Genomic DNA, 21877 nt, shown 5'->3' with positions numbered 1-21877 from the left:
AATAAACAGTTATTTTTTTATAATTAAAAGTTTAAAATATTTTCTAAAAATGAAAATAAAATAATATTTTTTATGAAAGTCAAATATAATGAAAATAAAATAGAAAACAGAAAATCTTTTCTAAAAATAATTATTATATTTAATAAATAGTAATAATTTTTTTGAAGTATAAAATATTTTAATATCACTTTTTGAAAGACTTTAATAATTGCGCTTTGTCAATGTAAGGATTTTTAGTCTCTGAATTAATTAAGAATCATTTCATATATAATTTTAAAAATAATTATTATGAAAATCAATTAGTATGAGATTGTTTTAGTTTAATCAACTTTTAAATATTTGTGATTTAGATTATTTTTTTATCAAAGATCTAAAATATAATTTGTATATTCAAAATTATTTTTTATTATAAATTTTAATTAATGTATAAAATAAATATTTATCTTGTAACTACAATACTTTTAAAAAAGAAAAAAACATTTCATGCATCAAATATTGTTCGAGACATACGACATCGTTTTGTTTTATGTGTCAGATGAATAGGTAGGAATTCAATCAATCAACCTAATCTGATTCTAACATACAATCATCAATTCTAACCACATGTTTTCTATTCATGTAGAGAGAAATGACATGACAGCATAAAGATAAATAAAATCCCATTGTGTTTTCATAATCAGAATCATGATGAAAACTAAATGCGAAAGCTTACGTGGATTAGTCGTAGAATGATGAAAGGTTGTTAATGAGGATCAAGATTGGTGTTATATGATCTTCTAGATGTAGATGAAGTACGTAAATAAAATTTAGAAACATACGGATTATCAATTTGTATGACTCATACGGATCAACTATTATAATTACACTGATTGGAAAATCTGTATAATTCATACATATCATTTCTAATTTTTTTTAAAAATTTTAAATCCACATGGATTAATAATTAAATTTTAAATCTTAAATTTTGAATTCAATATTTTTTATAACTATCAAATTTAATATATTTTTAAATTTGATTTCAATCATTATCTTAAACTAATAATCTTATCATATTTTAAATTTTAAATTTTAGTTTCAATATTTTTTATAACTATCAAATCAAATATATTTTTAAATTTAATTTCAATCATTATCTTAAACTAACAATCTTATCATATTTTTAATTTTGGTATGCATATTTGTTATAACTATCAAATTGAAAATAACAATCTTATCATATTTTTAATTTGGGTTTCAATATTTTTTATAACTACCAAATCAAATATATTTTTAAATTTGATTTCAATCATTATCTTAAACTAACAATCTTATCATATTTTAAATTTTAAATTTTAGTTTTAATATTTTTATAACTACCAAATTTAGTATATTTTTAAATTTGATTTCAATCATTATCTTAAACTAACCATCTTATCATATTTTAGATTTTAAATTTTGGTTTCAGTCATTTTTATAACTACCAAATCAAATATATTTTTAAATTTGATTTCAATCATTATCTTAAACTAATAATCTTATCATATTTTAAATTTTGGTATTCATATTTGTTATAACTATCAAATTTAATATAATAATCTTATCATATTTTTAATTTTGGTTTCAATATTTTTTATAACTACCAAATCAAATATATTTTTAAATTTGATTTCAATCATTATCTTAGACTAACAATCTTATCATATTTTAAATTTTAAATTTTGGTTTTAATATTTTTATAACTACCAAATTTAGTATATTTTTAAATTTAATTACAATCATTATCTTAAACTAACCATATTATCATATTTTAAATTTCAAATTTTGGTTTCAGTATTTCTTATAACTATCAAATCAAATATATTTTTAAATTTGATTTCAATCATTATCTTAAACTAATAATCTTATGATATTTTCATATTTTTAATTTTGGTTTCAATATTTTTTATAACTACCAAATCAAATATATATTTTAAATTTGATTTCAATCATTATCTTAAACTAACCATTTTATCATATTTTAAATTTTGGTTTTAGTATTTTTTATAACTACCAAATCAAATATATTTTTAAATTTGATTTCAATCATTATCTTAAATTGACAATCTTATCATATTTTAAATTTTAAAATTTGGTTTCATAATTTTTATAACTAACAGATTTATTAACAAATTTTAATTATTAAAATTTTTTGTTTAAATATTTTTTGTAACTAACAAATTTAAATTATTTTTAATTACGATTTCAATATTTTTCATTAGTAACAAATTCAATATCTTATAAATATTTGTTTTGATTTTTTTTAAAAGTTAGACAAATATAATATAACAATATTGAAAATTAATTGTTTCACCAATCTAATCTTAGTTTTAGCAATCTAATTAAATCTTAGTAACAACTAATATATTTTTTTATAAATAAAATCAATATTTAACATATAAATAAAAAAAATTATAAAAGTTCACTAACATTATAAAACAACATTACACTACGAAAAAATTTAAATAATAATTGACAAATAAAAAATTTCAAAAAAAATAATTTTGAAGAAGAATAATTGAAAAAAAATATTCAACAAAAAAAACCCAATCCGTATGAATCATACGGATTGATGTCCGTATGTAATTTTTCTAGAAAAATATCATTTGTTTTTGTTGGAGAGGAAGAAGAAGAACCAAAACGTCACGGGAAGTGGAGGAAAAAAGAAAAAGGAAAGAAGAAAAATCACAACCTCATAGGAAGTGGAAGAAGAAGCACTATGGCGGACAAAGAGGAAGACCAAAGAAAAAGAAGTGTTATGAAAGAGAAATGAATACTTGTAAGAACGAGCCAATTTAGCTTTTTATATCAAAATAATGAAAGACATTTTAATTTAACCCTTTCAGTGACGTTGTTTAGGTTCAAAGCAACACTCTTACTAGTATATATAATTAAAAAATGAAGCAAGGCCCAACGGCCCAATCCTACCCTAACCAGTATATATATATATAATTAAAATAAGAAACAAGGCCCAAGGGCCCAATCCTACCCTAACCAGTATATATATATATAATTAAAATAAGAAACAAGGCCCAACGGCCGAACCCCATCTCCTTTAATTAGGAACAAAATGTAGTATACTTTGAATAGCATAAAACGACGTCGCGGCGCTTCTTCCCGGTAAACCCTAAACCCTAGCCGAATTTTATTTGTCCTAAAGAAAAGAATAAAAACACTGCGCGCAAACCACACTCCACCACTTCTTCTTCTTCTTCAGTTTCCTCCAATGGCTCCCGCAAGGAAGAAACCTTCTAAGCCAAGCAAATCGCCGAAGAACCCTAGGAAGACCCATCCCAAGCACGATTCTACCTCCGAATCCGAAGAAGACACCCCGCCGCAACTGCAACCGGAGCAACTCGAGCTCGGCGACGACAACTCCGATTCCGCGTCGGAGCTCTCCTCCGATGGCGACGATCCGTTAGCCGATGATTTCCTCCAAGGAACCGATGACGACGAAGGTGCTTGTTGTCCCCGAGCGTTTGTAGCGTTCGAGTTCGGTGTTGTGGTGTTCTGAAGTTTGTTTTTTTTTTCTCACAGAAAAAGGCTCAGGTTCGGAGTCAGGTTTGGAGTCAGGTTCGGATTCCGATTCGGATGATGGTGATATTGAAAAGAAGTCGAGAGCTATTGACGAAGAGAAGGCGAAAGAGGAAGAGGACGCGGATGCCGAAATGCAGCTCAACATCAACCAAGAGTCTGATGAGTTCAGATTGCCTACCAAAGAGGTTTCAATTTTTTTTTCATTTTTCGGTGTGACCTTTATGGCTTGTTTTAAGTTTCTTAAATCATTGGAGAGTGTTTTTGGAACGAGTGTATTTTTTTAATAAAAAAAGTATTTTAAATGCAAAATAAGCTATTTGTAAGTTTGTGAGTGCTTGAATTTTGGAAGAGCTTCTATATTGTTTATTTGCTGTTTTGGAATTTTGGAGTTTCATGTAAGCATTTAGTATGTGTTTTTTTGGCCATGCTTATGAAAATGAGTTACAGCCTGTTATATTTTCTTTTTAGCTTTGTAAATTAGCTTATTTTTCAGGCTGAGCTCTTGTTAAACAAGGCTTAGTTAAGCTGTTTCATCTAAACGTGGTCAAAAGTTGCTCCTTTTATTTTTTTACATTATTGGTTGTTGGAATATGTGCTAAAATGTTTTTTCTTCCTGCTAGGAGCTTGATGAGGAGGCTCTCCGCCCACCTGATCTTTCCAATCTCCAGAGGAGAACCAAAGAGAGTATGTTTACTCTGCTGTTGACTCTATTAGACTGTCATGAACGTTCCTTGGGCTCTTCTGTAGAAGATGTTGTAATTGTTTTAAATGTGTCTGTTTCTCTAGTTGTTCGTGTTCTTTCAAATTTTAAAGCTTTGAGGCAAGATGGGTCAACGAGAAAAGAGTATGTTGAACAGCTTAAGAAAGATTTATGTACCTACTATGGCTACAATGAGTTCCTAATTGGTGCTCTAGTGGAGGTTGGTATGATCATTATTATTACTGCTAATATTTTGAACTTTGATTTCTTCCCAATTGCTATTGCTCCTTTGTGTCCATTTTTTTACCTTGCTATAGCAGGACATAGAAAGGGAGTTGTGTTTCATTAATGTGTAATGAAGGTTTGCATGAAAACTTTGTATTTTGTTTTGTCTCAGATGTTTCCAGTTGTTGAACTTATGGAACTGATTGAAGCCTTTGAAAAGCCACGTCCTATATGTCTGAGGACTAATACATTGAAGGTTGCATGCCCTTTTCTGTCATTTTGGATTAATAAGTTAATGTGAATTTATTCATGTTTCCCACCGAGAGTTTAAATTTTTCTTCTGCATTCATTCAGACACGCAGACGGGATTTGGCGGATGTTTTGATAAATAGGGGAGTAAATTTGGATCCTCTAAGCAAATGGTCAAAGGTAAAGGATTCATATCTTAAGTTTTCTTTTGTCCTTTTATTTCTTTTTTGTTATTTAGACTTTTTGTTGTTGTGTAGTTGTTGTTATCGTGAAGAATAGCAACAATCTAATAAGAAACCTGGATGATATTTTTTTTATTCACAGGTTGGACTTGTTGTGTATGATTCTCAAGTGCCTATTGGTGCCACTCCTGAGTACATGGCTGGTTTCTACATGGTAGGTGGCTATTTACTATTGCATTTCATTTAATATTTTATGATGCACTTATTACTAGTTATTTCACTGTTTGTAGCTACAAAGTGCAAGCTCTTTTCTGCCCGTTATGGCTTTGGCTCCTCAAGAGAAGGAACGAGTTGTTGATATGGCGTAAGTATAAATCATTGTCTATGGACTATGGCTTATTAAAATGACTTTTGTATGCAAATGCTAGAGTGAACTTCTATCTGTTTGCAGTGTGATTGGGAGCCTATTACATGAGTTTCTCATCAAACTCTAAGCTAATGTTTGCAGTGTGCATGTGGCAATTTACAGTTCCTTAAAATTATACTTATCATATCATATGCAATAGTTTTTGCTACATATTCTAAGACATATTGGTTTGAGTAGCAATATAGAACATGCTTCTTTTTTGCAAAGCTTCTGTTTTGCTGAAGAAGTTTATGCCCTTTGCAGAGCTGCACCTGGTGGTAAAACAACTTACATTGCTGCTCTAATGAAGAATACTGGTATGTTTTATGTTTTCAGTTTCCCATGCATTTTAAACCATGATTTTAGAAAGAGGAACCAAACAGTTTACTTTACTTTGGATTGTAAACTTTGTTTTTCATCCTTAGATTAAACTTTATTGGTGTTTTTTCTGCATGAAAAATCATGCTATAATTCTGCACATTAATTGCAAAAGTGAACTTTCAGCATCTACGTGGAACTTTTTAATCAAACTGTGACAATAGAAAAAAGCATTATCAGGTGTTACTTCCTTGAATTATTATGTTTGTATTTTTCCCTGCTCATTTTTTATTTGGTATTTTTACAGTCTGTTGGGTCTAGGAATTTAAGCCATTGAAATATTGGTATTCTTACAGTCTGTTGGATCTAGGAATTTAAGCCATTGAAATATTGGTATTCTTACAGTCTGTTGGATCTAGGAATTTAAGCCATTGAAATAATTGTTCTTTGTATGTTGCATCTCGATTTTGCTTCAAGTTTTTGGTTTGTAAATTCATGTTCCAGTAATTCAGTCATGCAATTCTTTTTATGGCAGGAATAATTTTTGCAAATGAAATGAAGGTACCACGACTTAAGTCACTGACTGCAAATTTGCATCGCATGGGTGTATCTAACACTGTAGTGTGTAACTATGATGGAAAGGAGGTTAGCATCTTTTACCTGCATTAAATCTTGTTTACTGGTTTTCTACTGAAAAAAAAACTTTAATGACTTCACTGCTATTAGATTTTATTGTCATTTGGTTTAGTTTTTTTTATTTGACTCTCCATCTGGCTTCTCAGTTGTTCTGCGTAATTTGTTTGGTTTGACAAATTGGTTAATTGGTTGCCCTATTTTTGTTGAAGGTAAAGAAAGACTTCTTCCCTTGTTATTAAAAAATGCTGAGAGAAACATCAAGTAATTGTGACAAGAAATAACGTAACTGAAAGAAACTGGAACTGTACCTAGAGTACAGGCCATTATATCAACAATTATATTAATGGCAAATTGTTAGTCATTTGTAGATCAGAGTATAGTCTCCCTACCCATTCCAACTTCACTGCATCACTTAGATGACCTTCACCTCCAACCTCAATCTTTCCTAACTGATTCAAAATCAGTTTCAAAGAATATATTTGCTCCTGCAAATGATGCCAAATGTTTCTTCAGAAGCAAATTCTCAGATTCAAGAACTTCTAACCTATCTGAGTAGGTTGAAAACTGTCTCAACTTCTGTTCATGCTCAGCAAGAGTGTTTTCCTGGTTCTTAATCTCAGATTTCAAGTGCTCCATCTCAACAGTCATCTCTTCAATGATTTGTTTTATACTGTCTCGTTGAACCAATGACATCCCCTTCCTGAGTGCAAAACATTAACAAAAGCTGATTTCTGCTCCTCCTGATTACGAAGCCCTTGCAAGTCCTCAATTCTTTTAGTCAGCTTCAAAATCATCAGATATTGGATAATGATATTTGCTTTTCTATAAAACCTATCTCTTTCCTCCTTCACATGCTCCAATTCATTCAGAGACTCCTATAAATCTCTTTTATATCTATCAATATCTTCCTTCCTCTTCCTTATCATGCATATCTACTTTCCTCATGAAGTGTAGCTTCATCCTTCTGTGAATGGAGTCTACCACCTACAACCCCATATGCAGGTTTTGTTGATGAATGGTTTTCATGATTTTCTTTGCTTTCTCATCAATTCTTCCAAGGAATCGATATTTGCACTATCAGAAACCAGGTTTTCTATTTCAGATTCTGACATGGCATCCCCAACTAAGTCTTGCAAGTTTCTGATCTAGCCAACGATGTTGAAAATTTGTTCTACAATTGTAGCTTTCTGTTCTAATATATCCTTTAAACTAGTTATAATAGGACGGGAATCTGTGAACGTATAGACTGAACCCCTAGAAAATTATCTTTTACCATTTTTGCTACAAGAGTTGTTGCTGATTTTGTCCATTTCATTTATTATTTTTGTATGTTATACTTGGTAAATGTATAATATGAGCTTTTTTAGTTCAACTTTTGACTTTCACATGTCACTGCCATTCGTAAGTCCTTTATTTTGTAGGTTGTATAATGATATTGTGTGTGGTGGTAAATGCTAACATCTGGTTAATGTTGTATTTCAGCTTCCAAAGGTTTTAGGTGTAAATGCTGTTGATAGAGTATTATTGGATGCCCCTTGCAGTGGAACTGGGGTAAGAAATAGTGAATAACATTAGGGAGTTTAATTTTAGGGAGGTTTTTTGTCTCTGTTTTTCTTGAAGAACCTAGAAAGGGACTGAAGGACTTTCTGCATGCAGGTTATTTCCAAAGATGAGTCTGTTAAAACCTCTAAAAGTCTGGAAGATATACAGAAATGTGCGCATCTACAGAAGGTAAATTAAACTTTGTTGAAGGTTTTGTTTGAGAATGAGCAAAATAAGGCTGGGACTGTGTGAGCAATGTGAAATATGCAATCTTATTTTGATTATCTGTAGTCTGTACTCTGCCATAAAATAATGGCAACAAAACTGTTCTTTCACGATAAAATTTCTTTTTATTTAAACCTGACTAATAGTTTGTCCTTTTTTTTCTCATGTTTAGCAATTTACTTTTTTTTTTTCTATAGGAGCTCATTCTTGCAGCAATTGACATGGTGGATGCTAATTCAAAGTCTGGGGGATATGTTGTTTATTCTACATGCTCAATTATGGTTGCCGAGGTTGTTTGTCAGTTGAATCTATTTAGTTGATATGCTCTTTTCCTTTTTTTATGTCATGTTTCTAAAATTTCTTTCATTAAATATTCTTCAGAATGAGTCAGTTATTGACTATGCACTCAAAAAGCGGGATGTTAAATTGGTTCCTTGTGGACTTGATTTTGGGCGTCCAGGGTAATTATTTCATTCCTGTTTTCCGCCCTGATAGGACTGGTTTTGATTAGTAATTATGTATATCACTATATTGTGACATTTTCTTTCCATCAGATTTACAAAGTTTAGGGAACAACGTTTTCACCCTTCTTTAGAAAAGACAAGGCGTTTCTATCCTCACGTACAGAATATGGATGGTTTTTTTGTTGCAAAGGTATGTATTCTTAGTTTGATAAATGAAATTTTGATTATTTAAAGCAAGATTGTTGGATTACAAAGTTTTCAGTAAAACCAATTTACATATTTATCTTATTGGTTTGAACCTTATCAAATAATCTGTTAACTTGTGGTTTGAGTTTAATTCTACTTATGGGAGTGCAATATAAAAAAATATAAATTGTCTCCATTATTTTTAGTATCCAGTCTCTAAGCCGGAAAATTTCAACATTTTTTTGTTGCCGTAGTTAATCATAGAAGTGACTGTGAAGCTGAAAGTACTGTTAATCTGTTGTTCATATGGGCTCAAAATAAACTCATGGTTTTTTATACTCTCTATATTGACAGTTGAAAAAAATGAGCAGCTCAAAGCCTGGTGCAATATCATCAGAAACAGCCGAGAAAGAAGACACTACCTCGTTCGTGGAGGAAAAGGAGAAATCAAGTGATGGCATAAAAGAAAATGGCAATGTATCTTCTGAATCAGAAAAGGGGAAGAAAAGAAAGTTCCCCTCAAAACCAAGTAACGGTCTAAAATCAAATGGCAAAGAATCTTCAGAATCTGAACCCAAAAAGAGGAATAAAAGGCAATTTCCATCTAAGGAAGAGATTTCAAAAGCCAGGTTAGATGTCTTCTCCGTGTTTGATATATAAAACCTTGGGCCTCTACTAACACTTTAGAGAACATAACCTTATCAATAAATTTATTGCAGCTTATGGGTATAAACCTTCCTATGAAAATCTAAGGAATTTGTGATTCCTGCAGGGAGGATAAGAGAAATGCTTTAAGAGAAAAAAGGAGAAAAGGTGGCAAACAACAGAAGAACAAAAAATGATCAAAGCCAGTGGCAATACATGAGGCAGTTATAGCACCGACTCGACTCGACTCGACTCGAAGATGGAAGTACTGGGGTGGTTGCTTGTCATAGGAGTGCACCCCGGAATCAGTGGCATGCCCTAATCTAGGGCACATTTTTGTTTTGTTTTTAAGGTTATTATTTAGCCGAGGTATATTTTATAACTTCCATCTGCAAAGGTGTAAATCAGAAAGAAAAAATATTTCTTTTTCGTGGCATCAATTATTTGGGGTTTATTTTCTTATCATTATCTTCAATCTTCATGTCTATTGTCTTGGATGTTAATTATCCTTCTTTCCATTACACGTGCTTCAAATATTGATGATTCACCATGTTTCAGATGTTACTGTTATGTTTTCATGATCAAGTCTATCTATTATTAAACACTTAATAGAAGAAGGTTTTGGTCTGACACATGTTAACACTAGGTGATTATTTTTTTTCTCCAAAACTTCTCTTTCTAACCTTTTTTCCCTTTCATTTTAATTTTCTTTTTCTTTTTCCTCATTCATATACTTATAAGACTAAACATCTTTATCATTCTACTAGCAAAAAATCTATTATTATTACTATTATATTAAATATATTTTTATTATACAATAATTTTAAATTACTTTATCAATAATGATAATTTAAATTAAAAATAATTTTAATTTTATGGTAGAAGTTATAAATATTATTCAAGAAAGATAATTATAAGTGATAAAGATTTAATAATATGTCAAAGACTCTAAGTATTATAAATTAAATATAATTATATATTTTAATGTTAGATATCAAAAATCATATTCAAGATCATTGTAAATAATATTTTTTTTTCAAATATTTAAGACAAACGCAAAGATTTAACAATATATGTATGTACTTTGAAATTTTATAAAATCTTTTTTACTTATAAATTGGAAAAAGTAATTTTAAAAACTTATATAAATAAATATTTTTCTCTAATAATATTCATATTATGAAGCTCAATTTTTTATACTAAAAAATAATTTAAACCTAACTAGTTAATATGAATTTATTTAAAAGCTTCATATTAATTTTTATATATTAATATTTATATATTAATGTTAATATTATTTTCATGAATATATAAAAGTATTATAATTGATTTATTAAATATATTTTTGATATTAAATTACTTACTGAATAATATCATAAATAAATTAAATTTAGCTTTAATTATAGTTTATAAATATTATAAAATCAATATCCTTTTTTTAGAGTATAATCATAAAAATATTTTAATTTAACAATGTTAAATCCTTTTTAAGTTTTAAACATCAATTTCTCATATAATTTTATTAATATTTAAAATAAAATAAAAATATTTGTGCGAATATAATCAAATATATTTTCTCTATTTGAATACTCTTGCTTTCTTTGCCTTTTCTCAAAATTTAAATTATCAACTATGTTTTCTCAAAATATGTATAATCGTTTTCTGAGACTTGGACATTTGTTTATATTGTAATGGATTAAGTTTTATATTATGAATCATTCATACTTTTGTCACAGGAAGAAATGCCATAGAATTCTTCTAGGTACGCCAAAGCTTCTGAGTTCCTGTTACAAACCTTCCACAATGATGCAACCTCTAGAGACAGTTCCCCAACCAACCCTCACAATCATTTAAAATGTCAAGAAGCTTTGAATAAAATGAATCATAGTTCATCTAGAAGAAGGGAACATGAAACTTTGATCCAATCCGTTCCAGCTGAATCAATGCCAGTATAGTCTTATCAAATGAATTGTTCCTGATCACTACAGTATCATCCACCAGCCCATGATCCCTTGCAGAGAAAAACCTGAACTCAAAAGCAATGGTAGATTACCTGCACATGAGATAATTTTCTAATGGTAAGTATGGATGAAAGTTAGATAGAGATATGCATCAAACACCAAGGGGTTGAAACAGTTAGTATATCCATGATATTGTTTACTATAATCAATACCACCAGAGTGCAATAAAGAAAAACAATAAAAAATGGAAATTGAAAACAAATTTCAGAATCAATACTCTTCAAGGCAGCAAATTAGCAAGTGCTAGTAGAAAGGCTAAAAGCCCAACTAAAATTTGAGCTTCATCACCAACCAACATGAAACCTAGTAGATAAAATAATGCTATATATATATATATAGAGTTTTCTAGACAAAGTGGAAATTTTCATTTAGAACTCAGTTTTTCATAAATATCAGAAAAAAAAAAGAAGGAAAGTATGGTCCAAGTGTAATTCATCTTTTTTTTTTGGGTAAAATGTAGTAATTCAGTTTAAATTGAAACTGTGGGATTCTTCTATGTTTGTCATCCAATTAAAGGTTGTTACTTCCTACACTTTTTTTGAGTTTTTTTTTTTTTTTTTTGCCTTCTGGGTTTGTCATTCCAGAAGCCGAAAAAGGAAGTGTATTCTGAGATGTAATTTTTCATCCCAGATTGGCCATTTCGGAAGGTGAGAGTGTAAGAAACAACTGGGAGCAATAGTCCCAATTTAGGAAGAGTCCATGCTGGCCATGCAGACAAATAGGATCTTGAGCCTAACATACCTAAACACACTTCCTTAGTTGATAAGCTTACCCCCTTTTTCATTTTATTCCTCTTCCTCAAAATTACCCCTTTTCCAGAACGCATATTTTACTCTTATGCTTCCTGTTCTGTTCTGAGGTACCTCTCTCTCATTGTCTCACACAAATTTTACATTTTCCAATGATTCCGACTTGCCAACTCACTCCTCCGAACAATTCCTGATAATTTTGGGAAAGGGGTATTTTTGGAGAGAAAATACAGTAGGTAGGTACATTTAGAAGGAAATGAGATCCATTTAGCAATTAGAGCCCAGTAGTTCCCACGATCCACCCGCAACAAAAAAAGAAAACAAATATTGCCCTATGTCTAGAGTCTCTTACGACACCGTTCTGCTCTTCTTCGTGAAAGCATTCACCATAAACCCTAAACTGCTAAACCCCTCCATGTTGCTTTCTACACTCATTGCAACGAATTGCTAACGTCCCACACGCTACAGAGAAGATACGACAGAGTGAGAGAGAAAGAAGCACAACAAGGATGTCTTCGTCGTCATCGTCGTCGTCGTCGTCGGAAGATGAATCTATGTCGGAACAGAGCAATGAATTAGGACTTGATTTCATCTTGAGCTTGGACAATGTTCCATCAAAGCTCCCTCCACACCTCGAACTCTTTAAAACACGTGTTCTTTGCAACAACGATGCTCCTGTGCACGTAAACCCTCTTCCCCCTTAGCCTTCTCTTCTATTTTCATCTTTTTAATTTTACGCCTTTTATGCTACGTTATTTTTTTACTTTTCTATTTTATTTTTCTAGTACCCAGTTTCATAAAGTTTCTAGATTTTCAATTGGGGTGCTGGAATTATTGGAGTTAGGATTCCAAGTACCGCACTTGTTTTGTATGTGTCTTGTATGATGCTTGTTTTGTTGTTAACAGTTTCCTTGTATTGGTTTTTGTAGACTGATACTGTTCAATATTCCGGTGCCTATGCTATTATGGGAGTTGATAATAGTGTGCGGTTGGATAGCTTCTGTGAAAACTTTAAGGTTGAAGTGAAGCGGCTGACGGATAGCGATATTGAATTTGATATGATTGGAATCGATCCGGCAATTGCCAATGCATTTCGAAGAATCCTTATAGCAGAGGTGATGTATCTTTGCTTCCCCTCACTGTATATATATAGTAGTGATGACACACTGTTTGGTTTTTTTATATTTTGATGCATTTGTTACTTGTTAGTGCAGTTTCTCAAGGTTAGATGCCTTGCCATAATCTCCAACATTTATTTGTTTTTGTCAGTTTTCATTTTGTAATGAATTAGTAAGTACGCGATAATAGAAAATGACGCCTTCAACTGATTATTTGTTGTGCTTGCGTTATAAGATGACCTATGAATTTTGCCATTTTTGGTGGTGGAAGTGGTTTGACATTTAGGATGTGTTTGGATAAGGCATTTTAAGAGGGGAAAGTAACTTTAAAGGGCATCTAAACTTTATTGTTTCCATGTTTATTAAAATGAATTTAAATTTGAGAATTTTAATGGGAAATTTCAATTAAATAAAAACAGAATTTTAAATTCTACCTGAAGAGAGAGAATTTGGAAATTCACTCAGGCATCTCCCTCTTGTTCATCTATCTTCCTCTCTGATTATTAATCTTCCCTCATCTTCTCTATTGCTAAAATTTTCTATTTAGAGTTCTTTTCTTGATCTCAATTGTAAATCTGATCAGAATAAGTTATAAGGAGTTGTCTATAATAATAAATAGTTATGAGCAGGGATCACAGAGATGCTTAATGATGTGCTAGAGGAAAGAAGCTTCTTTCAAAATTCTAATATTTCCCTCAACTGATGTGCTAGAGGAAAGGTGGTCCAAATGGTTAGACACTTTCCCTTCCAAATCTGTTAACTGTTGAGCTATTAGAAAAACTTTGCTTGTGGTTTCTCGCTCATTTGTTTTACCTACAAGTTTTGCTAATCCAAAATTTGTTGTCTAGAGAAATAGTGAGAGAGATCTGGCGGTCATCAACAAATCTGTGAAACATCTAGTTTTAATTAAAAAAAAAAACTACCATACCCCATTGCCCAGAGGCTTCTTGCGAAGTGAAGGTATAGGGGAGGCTCATTGTATGCAGCCTTACCCTTGTATAAGCAAAGAGGCTGTTTTCGGACTCCACCCATGACCAACTGGTCACCAAGGCACAACTTTACTGCAGTGCCAGGGCTCACCCTCAAAACATCTAGTTTTAATATTTACATAATATTTTTGTCATGTCCTCTTCCCACCCTGGATAAAAATGCAATCTGACAATCCGTTTTAGCATTTTCCTCAAATCTCTATTTCATATTTTATCATGAACTTTGTTGTTCAATTGGTAAAATTATATGATGCATTTTTTGAAATTTCTATTGTTCCTTTGTCTGTCAGAAACTTGTAAATTTGATTATCCGCACAAAAATGCTTGTTTCATAATTCAGGCAGCTTACATTAGGATTGTTATGGAAAGACTTAATATGAAATGATAAATTATATATGGCATAACTCTCTAGAAAAATGTGATGCCCCTTACAAGAAGAAAGTTTTCTTTTAAATTTATGAAAAGCCAGAGGAGACATTGAATGAAAGCAGGGGGCGGGGGTTTGATGTTTTTGCTGAATGGAAATTTCTTTTATTATCTGTTTCAGCAAGCCTGCCACCTATGATTACTCCAGTTATGTAGAACATTGTACATTAGTTTTATTTTCAGTTTATGCATTTCCCTTTGTATGATAACTTTGAGTAGGTATTAGCAATGGTGTAGTTGTGTAGTACTGGTGGTGATAATCAAATTTTTATGTGGTGGTTATAACTTAGGTTCCAACAATGGCTATTGAAAGAGTATATATCGCAAACAATACATCGGTTGTACAAGATGAAGTTCTTTCCCATAGATTGGGTCTCATTCCAATTCGTGCTGATCCCAGGTTATTTGAATATCCAGGTCTATATCTACACCAACCCATACATGTATTTCTCATTACTTTTATGACTTTCTCATGGGATAACTTGAATATTAGAAATTCTATGCACATTTTTCAGTGTAAACCCCTTATCTGGCATGGGCACGGCTGCATTGGTTAAATGTTTGTTATTTTGTCTTTCTTTTGAGTAGAAAATGCAGGAGATGACAAAAATGAAAAGAACACCATTGTCTTCAAGCTACATGTTCGTTGTCAAGTGGGTCAACCTCGTATTACTGGTAAATGACTTAAATATGGTGCTTTTAATTTCTTATTTGACTTCATCCTCTACCCTTGCCGCAATCTTTTTTGTCTGATGATATTATGATACTAATGCAGTGAAATCAGATAAACTGAAGTGGTTACCTAATGGGAGTGAGCTTCCCTGTGAAGATGTCAAACCAAATGCAGGTTCAAAACCAAAAACATTTACATCTTTTACTTGCAGCCAAGATTCACTTCCTGAATTTTCCAACAATTCAATTGGTCTTACATATTCGGATATTATACTGGCTAAACTTGGACCTGGTCAGGTAACCTTCTCTAAAAGGAGTGTAATCTCTCCTATATTTTATGGTTTAAGGTTTAGAGATAGATCAATTCATTTTTTAATCTTGGGTACTTTTTCCTAGTTAACCTATTTCAGTCCAGATGAGTGATTTACTTTAAATTTATAAATTGGAGCACTTTTTGACATTTTTATTAGTGTCCTGGTGATGTTCTCTTTCCTCCCTGAATCTACTTTAATATTTATTTTCAATGCTTATAGTTCCAGCGAACCTTCTTTTTTTCCTCTGCTGATCGTAGACTAGATAATTGTAATGCAACATTGTTGGTCATTAATGACATAATTATTATCACATAAGATTCATTTACCTCTATTTCTATCTGTCCTTTGTTTTTATCATGCAAGGCTCTGAGTTATCTCTTCTTTTGCAAACTTGTTACTGTTTGCATGTCTTCATATAGAATACTGGAAGCCATACTTACTGAATGTTGTAAACACATACTATTGTAGGAAATTGAACTTGAAGCGCATGCAGTTAAAGGCACTGGGAAGACACATGCAAAATGGTCCCCAGTTGCCACCACTTGGTATCGGATGCTTCCGGAGGTAAGGGAATATCAAATATCTCATCTACTAGTTACATTCACACGCTGCCAAAAATTTGCAAATCCTGACATCTGTAAGCTTGATTTTTTTTCTTTAGGTTGTACTCTTGAAAGATGTTGAGGATGAGCTGGCTGAAGAATTAAAAAACAAGTGTCCAGTTAATGTGTTTGATATTGAAGACATTGGAAAAGGTAATTCAGTTTTTTTGTCAGTGCTTGACACATCAATTTTATGTTTATATCTTTATGTTGTGGACCATGATGGTGAAGGATGATTGTGTGAACAAGTGCCATTGGTTTTGCATCAATGCCTGTCTTGTGTTGCTGCACATAACATGCTATTGTTAATGATAACAACATTTGATCCCAAGTTCCTATTTCTTTGGTACTTTCTTAATTTGCTGATTTGGTTGTTGAGTAGGTAAAAGAAGGGCAAAAGTAGCCAGACCACGGGATTGCACTTTGTGTAGGGAATGCATCAGAGGGGGCAAAGAATGGGAAGATCGTGTATCATTACGCCGTGTTAAAAATCATTTCATTTGTAAGTATTATGTGAACTCTGATTGATATATTTTGGCAGGTGAGAAATGAGTGATGCATGCAAAGAGTTCCTACATAATTTTAAATTTCTATCTCGAAAATTACCTGATTATCATACAAGTATACAACTAAATTTTGTGCAAACGTTGGTTTGACAAGAGTTCTGACAAGGACTATTGTTTCTTTTTGCTTGTTTGTGTAGTTACTATTGAATCAACTGGAGCATTACCCCCTGAAGTGCTGTTTACTGAAGCTGTGAAGATTTTGGAAGATAAATGTGAACGTGTGATTACTGAGCTTTCTTGATTCTTCTTTTTGCCATGTCTTAAAATCAGTGAAATGGATAAATGTGATCCTTGATTCAGTTCTGTTATGATTCCATTTTTTTTTATAATATGAAAGTTCTTTTCTTACTCATAGTTAAGCGTTGTACCAAAGAAAAAGAAACGGTGCATGCATGTCTGCATATCCATTATCTGTATTATCCAAATCTAGCAGCTTAATATATTTGATTTTATCAAAAGAGGATGCTTTGCTGACCACACTCCGATTTGATTTTGTAGAGCAAACAGGTTTGCACTCTAAAGCACTTCAATGCTTTTGCTTAGACTTAAATATGTTTAGTTCTTGCAAAAATAGTTAAATTTAGTTTTAGTCATCCAATTATTTTTTAACTCATTTTAATTTTTTTAAAGTTCTTTATGTTAGTGGAGATAATGATTATTATTTTATATAAAAAAATAATTTATAAGGAATAAAATTAAGAAAAAAAATTAAAAAATTAAAATATTATCCTAATAATATTTATAGGATTATATTTTACCCTTCTACTTGTAGCACTCATGTTTACATGGCAGTTAGCATTTTTAAAGGTGTATTATTTATACTATGTTTTCTATAATGCTTTTATAATTATTATTTTCTGCAGTATTTTCTATAATGTTAATGATATTTTATATTTTTATTTTTTATTAATTCACATTTTTTTTCTGTCTTCTTTTTGTTATAAAATAATTTGTACAAATTTGATGCATAATTAAAATTTCATTCCCTTTTATTGGAAATGCAACTATTTATTTTACACTAAAGTCTTCGGCTCCTTTAATTTATTTGAAGCTGACATTCAATGAATGGTAGCCAATCCAATTGATCCAAACAGTGTGCTGAACATATGGCTGACCACCCTCACCACTCAGTAATCACCATCAAATACATGTCGGTTTGTGCTTTCCATGTAGGTGCAGTGCAACATAGTAGCTTTTTATTCTATAAATTAAATCAACAACAAGCTTTTGGACTTGCTCAAGAAAAGTTCCCCATAAGTTGAGTAGTTGTTCCACTTGCGGCTTACCTATGTAAGGGTTTAAGTATTTGGATTAATTTATTTTGAAATAATAATTATTTCAAATTTTTTGAAAATTTAAAAAATAGTGTTTTTTTTATATTATTTCTCCACATCTCAAACTCTATCTAAATACCTATTGTGATCAGTCTAGTGGTTGGAGATTTTAGATAATTTGTACAAGGTGTTAGGTTTAAATTAAATATTGCCACCATTGTACATCTTGTACATGAGAATAAAAGTAATCTATCTAAATCACATTCAACTCTCAGGCTTGTGCTAAAAAAGGGGGGAAAATCACTATTTTTAACATTTGTTTATATGTAAATTAGCAATTTTGAATATGAAAAAAAAAAGATGCCTTTATTATGTCGTTATATAGGGGAGTGGTGAGTGGAATCTTTCTTCTTTAAAGGATAGTCCTAACTCCTAAGTGAGATCTTATGAAAAACAGCTTAAAAGTTCATTTTTAGATATCCAACATTTTGTTCATCATTTAAACAGAACAATACTAACATCTAGTGTGATTTATGCAGTATTAACATATTAATTACTTGGATAATGGAATAAATTGTACTTCTTAAATTAAAATGATTTTTATTTTAGATGGAATTAAAATTATTATTATTATATAAAACTTCCTAATATTTATTATGAATTCCATAAGTCAACATACATAACATAAACCCAAATATACTCATCCACAAATGGTGCAAACCATGATCAATTAAAATATCTCGTTATTCCATAAAATATGTCGTTATTGGACATTGATACTGTAATAGACTAATAGTAGTATAAAGTACTGTGTTTATATGAATACATTTATTTTGAAAGACATATGAATACATTTATAATCATGGAATAATTTTTTCTTTTAAAAAAATCATAGAATAAATGTTTATTTTATGATGATAGGTTAATAATATTTTCTCTTAAAAAAACGTAATAGTATTATTTTAGCCCGATAAATATGTAATGTATTAATTTAGCTCCTTAAACATAAAAAATAGGTTTAAAAATATTTTTTTATGCACAAACCAGATGATTGAATTATTAAAGCAATGCTATTTTTTACTATTGAAAGTCTAAATTGATGTTCACTTTTTACTATAATTAGATTAGATAATTGAATTAATGTCATATTTATTATTAAAAAAATAATGTTAATTTTTCTATATATAAAAAAAACTAAATTGAAGTGGCTCTCAAATTTTTAAAGATTAAATTAATTTCATTTATTTATCTCAATCCAATGTGTCATGAACCAATATCATACAGAAAAAAAAAACTGAGAAACAATTTAGCACCATAGCTTCTGTCATATTTTTCAACCAGCCAAACCACATTGCCACCCTTCAATATTAAATGAGGTGATTCCCCACTTTTGACAAATAAGTGACTCATGCAATTCTGCGTTATTGGAGCATCTTACACGTGGAAAAGCTTACATTTATGGTGACTAGTAGTGTGTCACTTTGGCATTATCTATCCCCTTCGTTCCCTTTTTCCATGTTTCTCTATTCTTTCCAAATTCCCTCTTCTTGTTTTTTTTAATTAACATCTCTATGCCACTGGCCATTGAGAAACTTTAAGCAAAAGACAAAGATTATGCAAATTGAGTGTCATGTTATCTTACAATTGGAAAAAAAAAGGTATGCTAGTGTCTTTAACTTTAATTTGTTTATCTAATTCTTCTTATATATTTTCAAAGATTCTAAAACAACTTCCAAACATTTAGTTTTTATAGAATTAGCAAAGGGAAAGGCATCCAAAAGAAACACAAAAAGGAAAGCAAGATCATAAAATTATATAAGAGATAAGATTTCTTTGTGGCTTCTAGATATCAACTTTGAAACGCGTGCTCTTCTTTTTGTACAACATATCTATCAGAAAAATGTGACCTAAAATTTGGCCTAGCTTAAATAGGTAGCACATTGATTAAAAGTTCATGGCTTTAATATTCCTTAAAAAAATTTAGTCTTTTCCTAAACAATTGTCAATCGGTGTAAGCATTGTATTAATTAGCCCTTTATCTTTAGCAAAGATTCAAAAAAAAAAATTGTAATTAACTTACCATCGATGCTTTGATACCTTTGGCCAATAATCACACAATGGGGACATATTACTAAAATAAGAGTTAAAACCACATGTGAAACCACATCTCCAAGCATGTGATGGCCATAAGAGTTAAAACTAACAAGCATAAGCAAATGGGAAAAGCCAGAAAGGTGAAACACATGGGAGAATGGTGTGCCTATGACATTTTAAGCTACTATATATTAATGTGTTTTTTTGGTAATTACTGTGTCTATGAGATTTTAAAAGACTAATAAAACAAAACAGGATTATTATTGTTGTTCTGTTTTCGGGTACAAATCGAAAAGACAAGCTCAATTTGAAAGTTAAATTTATGAAGATACAACTTATTACCAAATCCATAAAAAAAAAAAAACTTATTACCATATATGTTGATGAAGAGCGCTATTTTTCACCACACTCTTTTTAATGCATTCTTAATCATTAGTTAAAAATTATTAAAGAATTTAATTTTTATGTACTACGTATTTGTAAAAAAAAAATATTATCAATAAATAAGAAATAATGATAAGTACTACTTTAGAGTAGTTATTGTTAAAAAATTACTATATGTGATAATTTTTATTAAATGATAGTATAATTTTTGTTATTATTTATTTATTTTATTAAAATTATAAGTGAGACTGATTAATAAGAAAATGAACTCCTAAAATATTACAATCTCTAATAACTTTCATTAAAGAGTAAAAAAAATGCTGGAAATATATTAAAAAGTGTTTGTTAGCATTTCTCATGTCATAATAGTTGTGGTACATGCAATGTTAATTGGAAATGGTCCATGTGACCAAAGTCAAGTTCTGCTTTTTACAAGTCTCTGCCATAAAAGTGGAGTTTATGGGTTCTTATTATCTATAGCCATAGCTTGCTAGCTGCTAATGTCTATCTAATTCTTTCAACTTTCAAAGTTTTTTTTTTAATATTTGTCACTCCGACATTTTAAACTTTTCTAACATGGCACCGCCACTTATCCCTTTCATGCAAAGACAAAATAATGTGTAACAACCTTTTTTCATGTCATACACTAGGTACCAATTAAAACCCTTTTAAAACAAAGTACCTATTAAAATATAATACTTCATGTCTCAAGGAATTACTTAGTTTAAGAGTAAGTATTTACACGCTTGCTTAACAATTTTTTATGATTGAATTTTAATTCAGCAGTTGAATCATCAATCATGCAACAATATTTTAATAATTTTGTATATTAAATTTGAGAACATTGATGGTTGCGTTATTTTACAATCAACGTTTACTTATATTTTGAAAAACATATTAATTAAACGTTAAAATAAAGTAAGTTAATGAAATATTCAGTACTTTTTTAAATTACAAAAAACTACAGAATTCATTTATTTCATATAAACTCTCAAATCAACAGTTAAATTAATAAAATTTAACATTTATAATAAAAAAATAAGCGACGGTAAAATAAGTTAAAGAAAACTTATTTTTTGAATTAAAAAAAAAGATTACATTTCTTAGGTTCAAATAGGGACCTATTGGTTTAAACTTTAAATTCAAACTTTTTTTTAATTTAACCACACAACGCCGAACAAATGTAAAAATAAAAAAACTCGTCATATATATCGTGAAAGTTTGCGTTTACATATAAGGACTTGTCTTTCTTGAAACTTATTTACATCAGGATTATTATTACTGCTTCATGCATTATTTATTTATTTATTTTTCTATTTACTTCATCTAAAATATTAA

At 30.3% G+C, this 21877-nt stretch overlaps 2 protein-coding genes across 2 annotated transcripts; both read left to right on the top strand.

Moving 5' to 3' along the window:
• Positions 1-3054: 3054 nt before the first annotated feature.
• Positions 3055-9792, top strand: LOC100789776 (26S rRNA (cytosine-C(5))-methyltransferase NOP2B). The gene is made up of 17 exons (XM_003530761.5): positions 3055-3473; positions 3553-3737; positions 4173-4236; positions 4339-4472; positions 4650-4733; positions 4832-4906; positions 5051-5122; positions 5199-5272; positions 5579-5631; positions 6168-6277; positions 7751-7819; positions 7925-7999; positions 8233-8325; positions 8417-8496; positions 8590-8689; positions 9040-9314; positions 9458-9792. Exons 1-17 carry the CDS (start codon positions 3242-3244, stop codon positions 9525-9527), a joined length of 1845 nt encoding a protein of 614 aa, XP_003530809.1. The 5' UTR covers positions 3055-3241; the 3' UTR covers positions 9528-9792.
• A 2655-nt stretch (positions 9793-12447) lies between these two features.
• Positions 12448-17086, top strand: LOC100818494 (DNA-directed RNA polymerases I and III subunit RPAC1). The gene is made up of 9 exons (XM_003532137.5): positions 12448-12783; positions 13030-13215; positions 14924-15050; positions 15222-15308; positions 15409-15602; positions 16088-16183; positions 16281-16374; positions 16604-16723; positions 16925-17086. The coding sequence occupies exons 1-9, from the start codon at positions 12610-12612 to the stop codon at positions 17026-17028; spliced, it is 1182 nt and encodes a 393-aa protein (XP_003532185.1). The 5' UTR covers positions 12448-12609; the 3' UTR covers positions 17029-17086.
• The last annotated feature ends 4791 nt before the right edge of the window (positions 17087-21877 follow it).

Source organism: Glycine max, chromosome 8, assembly GCF_000004515.6.
Source record: "Glycine max cultivar Williams 82 chromosome 8, Glycine_max_v4.0, whole genome shotgun sequence".
In the NCBI taxonomy this organism is placed as follows: domain Eukaryota; kingdom Viridiplantae; phylum Streptophyta; class Magnoliopsida; order Fabales; family Fabaceae; genus Glycine; species Glycine max.
The sequence above is the reverse complement of the archived record's forward strand: the minus strand, read 5'-3'. Positions and strand labels throughout refer to the sequence as shown.